A 12,158-nucleotide genomic window follows, 5' to 3' on the forward strand; every position below is an offset into this window, starting at 1 on the left:
CAGGACAGGTGAGGTGCATAATTGCCACATAATCCTGTCTCAAGCAGACAGTCAGGAAGGCCATAAAGCTGTACAGTATTAATATATCAACCCCCACCCCCATATTACACACACACCCACCTGCTACATACACATGTGTGAACACACACACACACACACACACACACACACACACACACAGTGCAGCTACGCAGGCAGGATGCAGTATAATGTATGAGGGTGCTGAGTGTCAGGGCTCCTACACTTGTATTGGTTCATTACCGCCATTCCCTTTAATCCTGGTGGGCTCGCTGAAAGCTCATAATAAGGGTTGTTTGACCCTGAGGGATCCACATGGAGTCTTTCAAACATCCTTACATGAAATCCAGTGACAGCATTATGTGATAGGTTTCCTCAGCCGGTACTAAGGTACATGACTAGCCAGAATAACCACCTCTCACACAACTCAGATGTTTAGATTTGACCACAAAGACTAATAAAAGACACATATCTTTGGCCAAAATAAATATGTGGGCAAGAGGACTGGGAGAAGTGAAGACAGCTCGGCTATGTCTCAGTTCAGATGTGACTGCATGCTGCTTCCGTTGATCAAATGGTACATGAGATTCCAGCAATATGCTCTGTGTGTGGTTAAATCATTCACATGGGTGCTGTTTGTATTTTAGAGACGTGGGAGCATTTTGGAATCTGAAAGAGTTATTTGCCTGTTTTGGTTAGAAAGGGATTTGGCTGCAGTGTGTTTGCAGTGTTAACATTTTCTTGGGTAACGCTTTTCTTGATTTTTTACTTTTGTTGTTTATTTACTCCTGATTCAGCTTATTAGGAATTCACCCTCGCCTTGGTGAGGCAGGTGTGTTTAAGCAGAAAAGGCATGTGTGTGTTGGGAGGAAGTGGCAGGTGTGTGTGTGTTGGGAGGAAGTGGCAGGTGTGTGTGTGTGTTGGGAGGAAGTGGCAGGTGTGTGTGTGTTGGGAGGAAGTGGCAGGTGTGTGTGTGTTGGGAGGAAGTGGCAGGTGTGTGTGTGTTGGGAGGAAGTGGCAGGTGTGTGTTGGGAGGAAGTGGCAGGTGTGTGTTGGGAGGAAGTGGCAGGTGTGTGTTGGGAGGAAGTGGCAGGTGTGTGTTGGGAGGAAGTGGCAGGTGTGTGTGTGTTGGGAGGAAGTGGCAGGTGTGCGGCCGGCGTTGAAGAGTGAGATAACACCGTCCTTGCGGCACCAAAGGACACGAGCACTCTCGCTCCTCTTCAGAGCTGCCATGCGCACTCCGAGCCACTCTCTTCAGCGGACAGGCCGACTGGCTGCGCTGTGGTCTGCGCCCCCTCCCTCCCCAAACCCCTCCCCTCCACCCCCTCCCTCCCCAAACCCCTCCCCTCCCCAAACCCCTCCACCCCCTCCCTCCCCAAACCCCTCCCCTCCACCCCCTCCCTCCCCCAACACCTCCCCTCCCCCTCACCCCCGCCCGCGTCCTTGGCCGGGCTCCTCCAGCACCTCCTCGCGCTGCGTGGGAGTGAGCCTGCAGGCCGTGGCTTCCGCTCCTCCTCCATTTGTTAAGTGTAAAGCTGTTCTGGGCTGCCGCCAGTCCCCCTGTCCCCCCTGTCCCCGTCCCTCCACGTCCCTCCGTGTCAGGACGGGTGATAGATTACAGCCGTCCTCCCACATATTTCATAAGCACCGTTCTCCCTACAGAGGGAGGCACGCGGCCTGTACGAGCAATTCTGTGGCTTCTTTCACTATATTTATCCACGCTCACTCGCTCTCCTTCGGTGACTGGTACCCAGCGTTCTCCAGTGGCCAGCAGTCATGCTCTTCACGCCACCACGCCTCTGAAGCCCCGGCTTCCACACGCACGCGGAGAACCACCCACCCTCCCCAACCCTCCCGCTCTGTGTCTGACAGTGGCCAAGGTTAATTACTTCCAAACAGAACACAATCTGAATTCCTTAGACACTGAAAACAGACACAACTCCAAGAAGCAACACTAATGCCATAAATGTCATCATCAAGATATGTATTTACAGTACTTGGTTAATTAGGTACATGGTTATTTATTCATGATTTTAAAAAATTAGATACATTTTCCTTTCTATCAAATCTTCTCATTCAGCGGTGCTTGCTGTAGCTCTGCAGTCTGTCTGCTCATATGTCATGAGCCCATTACAACAGGCCAGACTGAATCATTGTTATGATTATTGTATAATAATTCAGACTGGTGTTCCATAATTGATGCACAGCGCAGTCAAGTTGTAAACAGCGTGTTGCATTTTGATTTGGTTGTGGTCACAGCATTGCTTCAACAACCTGCGTGACTACTGCCATGGCTGATCTCACACACACACACACACACACACACACACACACACAATCACCGAAATCGCTCCGGTGTAGAAGAATGTTTAGATGCTGCTGTGTGAATCAGTGGTCAAAGGCCTCCAGGAGTCTAAAGCTCTGATCTGCCTTAACTCTGTATGACTGGCTTGTTTGTGTACAATATACTTACACATTATATTGGAAACATGCTAATAACTTGCACTGAGGCAAAACTTGTTTGTTGGTTAACGCGAATACACTGGTGTTTTGAACTGTTTGTATGAAGGCTGTGGTCTGTGAAAGAGGGCTTGTTAGACTCGCTTGTCACGGTAGTGAATTAGGGTTCGCCTGTTTGGTTTGGAAAGACTACGTTTTGGGCTCCACACTTATGTTGTCACGCTGGTCGACTGCAGCGGCGAGGGACACACAGCACCAGGGGGAAATGGCGGGATCTGTAATGGCTGAGCAGATGGAGGGAAATTGGATAAAAGCCTGTGAGCGCCGTGGTCTGGGTGTGATCACACTGCTGGGACACTTTCAACACATTTATAGCTTTTAATTTCAAATTTTACTCATCACATTGTTGCAGCTGAAAAGTTTAAATACTGTCAAGATAATAGATGGTAAATAGATGGGGAGACAGAAATGGTGTGCACTGAAGCGTGCTGAAAGCAGTGAGTTATCTGATCAAGCGTGAGTGTTTATGGGACATAATGCCGGACTGACAGAGTCTGAGATGCAGAGCGTTGCGGGATGACAGGATCTGAGATGCGCAGGATTGTGGGATGACGGAAGGAGCTGCTGGATTGATTCACTTCCTTCCCACCTCTTTCTCTTCCTTTCTCTATCACTCTCTTACCTTTTCTCTTTTCTTCATCCTCTGTCTATCCCTCTCTCTGTCTCTCTCTCTCAGTCTCTGTCTCTCTCTCTTTGCAGATGACCCTTTAGGCACACGTGATCTCATCTCTCTCTTTGCAGATGACCCTTTAGGCACACGTGATCTCATCTCTGCTGCTGCTTCTTTGAGGGAAAAATCCTCCTTCTTTCAGTCTGAGCTCATGCGCCCTGCCAATGACCCCCGAGAGCGTGACCCTTCCCACATGCGCATGCTGAATGACGTCTTGCGTGATCTGGAGAAAGCCTTCCTCGTCCCCAGCCCACCACCTGGCTTCTCAAGGTACACTCTGACCAGTCCACATGTAGACTCTAACACACACACCAATATCCTCAGTCTTACACTTCAATATTACTTTCCTATTTCCTGGTTTCCGACCCTGGTACAAATTTTTTTTTATGTTCTTATGTTTCTGTAGAGGTTGTGTATACTTTAAATTAAATAACAGAATACATCATTAAATTTGCTGGGTATTTAGAAAAAACACACAACCACGGTCTGTAAGTTGATACAGACAGAAGTTTTTTTTGTGAGATAAAAAAGAAATAAAAAATCACTTACCTGTGGTCTAGGGTGGGTGACTACTCTGTGGTCTAGGGTGGGTGACTACTCTGTGGTCTAGGGTGGGTGACTACTCTGTGGTCTAGGGTGGGTGACTACTCTGTGGTCTAGGGTGGGTGGCTACTCTGTGGTCTAGGGTGAGTGACTACTCTGTGGTCTAGGGTGGGTGACTACTCTGTGGTCTAGGGTGGGTAACTACTCTGTGGTCTAGGGTGGGTGGCTAATCTGTGCTCTAGGGTGGGTGACTACTATGTGGTCTAGGGTGGGTGACTACTATGTGGTCTAGGGTGGGTAACTACTATGTGGTCTAGGGTGGGTGACTACTATGTGGTCTAGGGTGGGTAACTACTATGTGGTCTAGGGTGGGTGACTACTATGTGGTCTAGGGTGGGTGACTACTATGTGGTCTAGGGTGGGTGACTACTCTGTGGTCTAGGGTGGGTGACTACTCTGTGGTCTAGGGTGGGTGACTACTATGTGGTCTAGGGTGGGTGACTACTATGTGGTCTAGGGTGGGTGACTACTCTGTGGTCCAGAGTGGGTGACTACTCTGTGGTCTAGGGTGGGTAACTACTCTGTGGTCTAGGGTGGGTGACTACTCTGTGGTCTAGGGTGGGTGACTACTCTGTGGTCTAGGGTGGGTGACTACTCTGTGGTCTAGGGTGGGTGACTACTCTGTGGTCTAGGGTGGGTGACTACTCTGTGGTCTAGGGTGGGTGGCTACTCTGTGGTCTAGGGTGGGTGACTACTCTGTGGTCTAGGGTGAGTGACTACTCTGTGGTCTAGGGTGGGTGGCTACTCTGTGGTCTAGGGTGGGTGGCTACACTGTGGTCTAGGGTGGGTGACTACTCTGTGGTCTAGGGTGGGTGAATACTCTGTGGTCTAGGGTGGGTGACTACTCTGTGGTCTAGGGTGGGTGAATACTCTGTGGTCTAGGGTGGGTAACTACTATGTGGTCTAGGGTGGGTGACTACTCTGTGGTCTAGGGTGGGTGACTACTCTGTGGTCTAGGGTGGGTGAATACTCTGTGGTCTAGGGTGGGTGGCTACTCTGTGGTCTAGGGTGGGTGACTACTCTGTGGTCTAGGGTGGGTGACTACTCTGTGGTCTAGGGTGGGTGGCTACCCAGGTCTGCCAGTTTTTCTGAAATATATTCACTGCAGACAGGATTGCCAGTGAAAGCCTTCAATATTTTCTCTATTTTATACTTTCTTTTAGATTTATTTTATTTATCTTTTCTTGGTATATACTGGTGTTTTGCTTTCCATGCAATATAAGCTATATACTGTATATACTTTTCCACCTACTTTTACGTTTATAATTTAAAATCCTAATACTTATCAAACAATATTCAGCTGTATAAATTCCATATCCAATCTGGATTGTGAAACCCAGGTAATGGTGGCTACAAAGGTTTACAGGGCTTTATTTTGTTAAATAACTGATTCACGATGCATCTGTATGAGACTGAGTTGGTGTTGATAATATCAAGGACAAAAATCCTATTTTTACACATTATTAATTCAGTATAAAGATATAGAATTTTGGTACATATACAATATTAAAAATTGTAGTACAGACCACAAAGTTAATAACAAAGTTTCTTTGGAAACCTTGTGTATGTCAGTATATATTTTAATATCTCTACATATCTTTCCAAAGTTGACTGCAGTCACTCACCTGGAATCTACTTTGGATATATATGTATGTGTGTGAGTGCACACTTGGGTTGCTTTTTCAGGTACCAAATCTGGGTCATCTGCACTGTTTCAGATACCCCACGTGTCCATGTGACATTGGCTATATGAAGGAAAAGTTTGTTGTTGTCTTGTTTTATTTTTGTTTTTGTTTGTCAGTGAAAGCTTCGCTCAACTCTCAGTGCCAGGTGCAAACAAGGTCAAGTATAAACATTTTCATCCAAAACGCAAAGTAATGATTCTCTCCAGCTACCATATGTTGTCCTTGGCAGTTATCTGGTGCCTTATTATCCTAGCATATCAATTTCCATTTCTGAGAAATGTATTAATACCACTGGCACAACTTTCACATGGGTAGTAATGGAGGATAGTGTGTTTGACTGGCTGAAATCCATGTAAATTATGGGATTGTTTTTTGTTGTTGCTATTTTCAGACCAGCTGAAAGGAAATATTTTGCGTCCTGCATACTTTTTATTTGAGAATTTTAAAGATTTAAACAGTTATTCTAATTACTGTTTATAATCTGTTTTATTGCTTCAAAAAGGTTGTAGCAAAAGTGTAAACTACACTGCACAAATGCACCAGCATATGATTGTATATCTTTTAAAAATAATGTACATTATTTAAACAGCCAAGAGTTAATCTGTTTCTAGAAAAATCTGCAAATCTGTGAACTACCCTGGCCAGCAGGCCCTGTCTTTTCTCAGGGCCACGTTATCTGTGACCCGACCCGGTCTTTCTCTCATGGCAGTACAGGGGGAGATGGTGGTCCACATGGACCATACCAGTCTGATGGCCCATGCACAGACCTGACACACCACATCATCTAGGTGCTCTTTCACAGTGCAGAGGCGCTCACTGACCACGAACACTGAAGTTTGGGCCGGCTGTAGAATTAGACACTGACGTTTAGGGCACTGTGTCATCCTGCAGCACAGATTGTACATCCCAGCCCATCAATGCGTTTGGCACAGTCTTCCTCAGGCTGCTTGGCACGTATGGCAGCAAACACACTACCCAGACACTACCGTCTCCCACACGTGGTGCAGCTCACCGTGCATCGGGAGGGTGTCCCAGCTAGCTTGATGTGCCTTAGCAATGTAACTCTGTGTCATAGCATATGTTCAGGCCAGTCCACCCACCTGGAGCCGTCCGCGTGCCCCAGAGGGCCGAGGGGAACCGGGATCACAGCGCTAGGGAGCACAAGGTCTCTGCCTCTATTCCATTGCTCACCACTGCTGACAGCTTGACGTCTCTATTTTAAATTCAGCATTTCCTGAGGTCATGCATGGCTCCACCTATCATAAGGAAATCCCCCCCCCCACCACAGCCAGAGCCTGCTATCTCCCAGCAATGTCCACCTCCAGCAATGGACGCAAGTCAGACAGTCATTGCCTCTGAACCATGGTGGACCGGTCAAGGTGCGAGGAACCATCCCTGATCATAACAGCGATGGGTCAGCGTCCGTGATGGCGGTGACCTGCCTTCCTGGTCTTTCCAGATGCCAGTTGCCCCTCACCAGACAATACAACTCCTGTTCCTTTGCCTGCTCAGGTGCATGACTTGTGCAGGTCCTCTCCGCAACACCGGTACACCTGTCCCCCGGCCGTCACTCATGTGGGGGGCCACATGGAATGGTCCCTTTGTAGAAGTTCTCCATCACCATTCGCCAAGGCACCTTAATGATGGGTGTGATGCTCATTATCCTCCTCCTCCAGGCTACATCTTCTCCATCCACCTTCAAGATTGTTGATGTGCTGCTCCAGTCTTCTCTCTCCGCAACTTTGTCAGCAGTGTTGCTCTCTGCATGAGAAGAAGGAAGTGAGTATGTTTCTGCTCAAGTGAAGGCGGACAGACCAGGACGAAAGAGTGAAGTCAAATTCTGTTTGTTACAAGGACAAATGGAAACCCGGGGCTGGGTTCATGAATACATAATGAAGGAAAACACAAGTGGAGCTATCTAAGGAGCAAACAGACACTGAGGTATCACTAAGAAAACACACAAGAGAACAAGAATATGAAAACTGAACTGAACACAGAATTAAACAGGCAAGAACACAAAGGGCAAAATAAAAAATACCAACAAACTAAACTCCAGCAAACTACTGAAAACCCCAACAAACTTTTGCATAGTGGATAATAAAGGCATAATGAGGAACAGGTGAAAACAATGACAATGAAACCTTAACAAGGTTTATCAAAACCAGACTGAGACAATAAACCACAAACAGAAGCATAAGGCGGTGTCATGTGGAAACTGCAAAGCTACGGAGGGAGAAATTGTGACATCAATTTAATACTGCAAAGCTACGGAGGGAGAAATTGTGACATCAATTTAATTGTGATTTTAATTTAAATGGCAGCCTTTTGGAATGGACCCACATACACCGAACAAGCAGAAAGGCACTACTCCATCAAGGAACATGGGGAGATAACCACAACACAAAGGTGGTGAACATGCTAATGCACTAATTAACTAAAGAGAGATGCTAGTCCTAGCTCCTTAACCCTAACCCTAGCTCCTTAACCCCGACCTTAGCTTCTTAACCCTGACCCTAGCTTCTTAACCCTGACCCTAGCTCCTTAATCCTGACCCTAGCTCCTTAATCCTGACCCTAGCTCCAGAGGGAGTCAGCTGAGCAGGTGCTTGACAGGGACAGGAGTGTTGGGGCCTCAAGGCCCTCTCAGTGGTTCACTCCTACAGTTAAGACCACAGTGCTGAAGACACTGACAAAGGGCTGAAAGGGTGACTCAATTTGTATGTGCTCTGCTAAAGAGCTTTTTGTCTTTTTTTTTTAAGTGCTAGCTTGCCAGAGATTGCTGCAATCAATATCGCTGAGATTACCTGGAGATTTCTCAATAAAGGAGCTTTGGTTACAGTGTTTTAACGTGCTAAGCCAAGAATACATTATCATAAGACAAGGCAGAGATAGATGGTAGGGGAATTAATTTAAAACACTGCTCGTGTTGCACTGGATTATTTTCTTGACTTTGAAAAGCAAAATTGCAGTCAGAACTTGTTAGATGTCTACATGGTACCAATGGTATATGAGATTTTTCTCTTCACGCACTGACTGAGTTAGCAATTCCAAGTGACCTTTTCTTCACGTAGGCTTTCAAGGAGAGAGTTAATTAGACAATTCTTATATAAGGTCCAGTATGTCAAGGTCATAGACCCATCCCAAACCTAAGCCTAGCCTTTTCGCAGATAAAGAATGGGCTCATTTATTCTGCTTAGGTGTGTGCAGACAGTTCAAACAGCAAACTCCAAAAGAAATCAATGTGTGGCCTAAAACCAAGAAGAACTAGACCATATTTTCTTATTGTTGTCCTGCAAAATGTTCAGTTATAGGTCAACAGCTTTAAGCTTCATTCATTCTGCCGTCCTCCAACATTGTCAGACAGTGATTTTCTATGGCGGGTGTTTTTGTGTGTGTAATGTGTTGTCAGTGTGCTGGAAGTGTGTTAAACAAGTGTGTCTGTAAAAAAATCTAGTGGTGGGTGTCCTGAATGGTGTGTGTGGTGGGTGTCCTGAATGGTGTGTGTGGTGGGTGTCCTGAATGGTGTGTGTGGTGGGTGTGGTGGGTGTCCTGAATGGTGTGTGTGGTGGGTGTCCTGAATGGTGTGTGTGGTGGGTGTGGTGGGTGTCCTGAATGGTGTGTGTGGTGGGTGTCCTGAATGGTGTGTGTGGTGGGTGTCCTGAATGGTGTGTGTGGTGGGTGTGGTGAATGGTGTGTGTGGTGGGTGTCCTGAATGGTGTGTGTGGTGGGTGTCCTGAATGGTGTGTGTGGTGGGTGTCCTGAATGGTGTGTGTGGTGGGTGTGGTGGGTGTCCTGAATGGTGTGTGTGGTGGGTGTCCTGAATGGTGTGTGTGGTGGGTGTCCTGAATGGTGTGTGTGGTGGGTGTGGTGAGTGTCCTGAATGGTGTGTGTGGTGGGTGTCCTGAATGGTGTGTGTGGTGGGTGTGGTGGGTGTCCTGAATGGTGTGTGTGGTGGGTGTCCTGAATGGTGTGTGTGGTGGGTGTCCTGAATGGTGTGTGTGGTGGGTGTGGTGGGTGTCCTGAATGGTGTGTGTGGTGGGTGTCCTGAATGGTGTGTGTGGTGGGTGTGGTGAATTTTTGAAGAATATTTTCCTCTGAAAACCTGTTTTTGTGCAACAAATGTTTAATACTTGCAGTGTTTTTAAATAGAACATGCTGAATATCTTAGTAGCATAATATCAGTAGCAAGTGTGTATTTCTCCAGTTTACAAAAGTGTAACTGACTTTTCCTTAAAGATTAGAACTGAACATTATTGGAAATAAAATGTTATTTTAACTTCATGTCTGGTTCTCCATCACAGGAACATCCTCTATAGCCTGAACAGGCAGACACCGGGCTTTGCCATACTGAAGGCCGGGCAGGAGCAACTTCAACTCACCAGTGCAAACCGATCTTTGTCCCAGGTGTTCAGTTGTATCAGCTCTGCTGAAAGGCTCATACAAAGTGGAATTGAGCTATTTGAAAATGACCCTGAGAACTCAAATTGAAACTGTTGCACTTAGAGACATAACCGAAGCACTCGACCGGTAGACCGGTAGACAGCACCAATGCTTTTTGTTTTGTTTCGATATGCTCTGTTTTTGTTGTGTGTGTGTGTGTGTGTGTGTGTGTGTGTGTGTGTGTATGCTGTACTGTAATTTAGCATGTTCAGCGTGAGGAAGGGATGCTTCAGATTCTGAGGTGCGCAGAACGGACCTGACTGCGAGAGCGTGCTACATGTGGATTAGGTCTGAACTGTTTATAGATTCTTGAAGGTTGCGATGTGAAGCATCTTACACTTTTGTAGGCCCTAAATACATATCATGGCTGTAAGATTAATGACAGAGGCAACGGAAGGTCAAACTGAATAGCCTGCAGAGAAGAAAGACGCAGCCCTGCAAGATGAGCAGGATAGACGCACAGAGGCCACGGTGCAGTGAGGATGTTGCTCAGGGTGACATAGACCTGCATTCGTTTTCTGTATCTGCAGGCTTATGATTTTCCCCTCTATGATTTAAAATTGAGTTTTAATGTTTTTTTAAATGAGAGGTTTTCTCTATTAGGAGATGCTGAGCACAGACGTTCAGACCACGGTGAGCTGCCGCATGAGCACTAATATAACACATAATGAGAACAAGACAACAGACACACAGCACTCTCTAGAATGTTCTGGACCAGCTTCTGTGTTCCTGCTGTGCCTTATGATCAATCATGACGGTGCATGTCTTCATCTCACAGGCATGATTCATGACTATATGTGAGTTCACCCCTGTGTTAGTGAGCCCTGTGTTAGTGAGCCCCTGTGTTAGTGAACCCCTGTGTTAGTGAGAGCTATGTTAGTGAGCTCCTGTGTTAGTGAGCCCCTATGATAGGGAGCTCCTGTGTTAGTGAGCCCCTGTGTTAGTAAGCTCTATGTTAGTGAGCCCCTGAGTTAGTGAGCCCCTGTGTTAGTGAGCTCTATGTTAGTGAGCCCCTGTTAGTGAAGCCCTGTCTAAGTGAACACTGTGTTAGTGAGCCCCTGTGTTAGTGAGAGCTATGTTAGTGAGCCCCTGTGTTAGTGAGTCCTTGTGTTAGTGAGTCCTCGTGTTAGTGAGTCCTCGTGTTAGTGAGCCCTGTGTTAGTGAGCCCTGTGTTAGTGAGCCCCTGTGTTAGTGAGGCTTGTGTTAATGAGCCCTGTGTTAGTGAGCCCCTGTGTTAGTGAGGCTTGTGTTAATGAGCCCTGTGTTAGTGAGCCCCTGTGTTAGCATCTCAAGGCGGTTGCACTCAAACCAGGCTTGTGGAATGGAAAGAAATCACATCGTTGATGGATTGAATAACTTCTATATTTATCTCAAAAATAATTAAACTTTTTATTTCCTATAATCCTCTGTTAAAACACATGAACTAGAAGGTCTAGATATTACACATCTGTGTAGAGAAAATACATGTACGTCTTACAGGTCCTGTTACAAACAAAATGGTCTATACAAAATTATTCAAGTGTTTCTTCATACAGTAAAAGGAAGAGTTTGATCACGTCATTTTAATGTCTGCATGTTGACCTTCTACAGTCTGTAGACTGTTTTCATGTATTTGCACTGCCTCTCTGTTTCTGAGATGTTTCAGGAGGACTTGGGCTCTGAGGACAGTGGTCATGGACTAACGTCTCTCAGTCTTGATACTTGACTTGCCTTTTAAGTATGATAAACAGGCCAATTAGAAGTAATCAATTCAGGGAATATAGTTTAACGTAAGCTTTAAATTATTTATGTGCCTTTAAAAAGTCAGACATGCTTTTAGAGCCAGAACTTCCAAACAATGTCAATGTTGTTCACTTGTGTATTTTATATTTTATTGTCAGTGTTTGCTGTTGAAATGCGAAGACCAAAAAATGTGCACAAGGTTTTTAATCGCTGTGTTTGTATTTATTTGAAGTTTAATTAATTAGCATTAGTTCAAAAGAAGAAACAATTCAGAGAAAGTTTTACCACTTGAAGTACTAGCAGCAGTACACTGAATATTTTCCAACTTAAACAGGATGTCAATTAAGATCTTTTTAATTGTTAGATGCCTCTAATAAGATCTCTCTAAAACAAAGAACAATGATTGATATAGGCTGAATGTCACAAGTACGTAAATAAATAAATAGTGTAGCTGAAATTCATTGTCTTCCTGTAAATGTAATGCAGTAATCCAAAGAAATT

The 12,158-nt window shown here is 45.7% G+C and overlaps 1 protein-coding gene across 4 annotated transcripts in view; it reads left to right on the plus strand.

Moving 5' to 3' along the window:
- naaladl2 (N-acetylated alpha-linked acidic dipeptidase like 2) overlaps nt 1-11,864 on the plus strand; it is a 177,677-nt gene extending 165,813 nt beyond the window's left edge. For all 4 annotated transcript variants that reach the window (XM_077023405.1, XM_077023403.1, XM_077023404.1 and 1 more), the window contains 2 exons: nt 3,280-3,478; nt 9,797-11,864. In XM_077023405.1, the coding sequence (XP_076879520.1) occupies nt 3,280-3,478; nt 9,797-9,983 (386 nt within the window). In that variant the 3' untranslated portion in view covers nt 9,984-11,864. The remainder of the gene's footprint in view (nt 1-3,279; nt 3,479-9,796) is intronic.
- Nucleotides 11,865-12,158: the final 294 nt, after the last annotated feature.

This window comes from Brachyhypopomus gauderio, chromosome 12 (genome assembly GCF_052324685.1).
Source record: "Brachyhypopomus gauderio isolate BG-103 chromosome 12, BGAUD_0.2, whole genome shotgun sequence".
Taxonomy (NCBI): domain Eukaryota; kingdom Metazoa; phylum Chordata; class Actinopteri; order Gymnotiformes; family Hypopomidae; genus Brachyhypopomus; species Brachyhypopomus gauderio.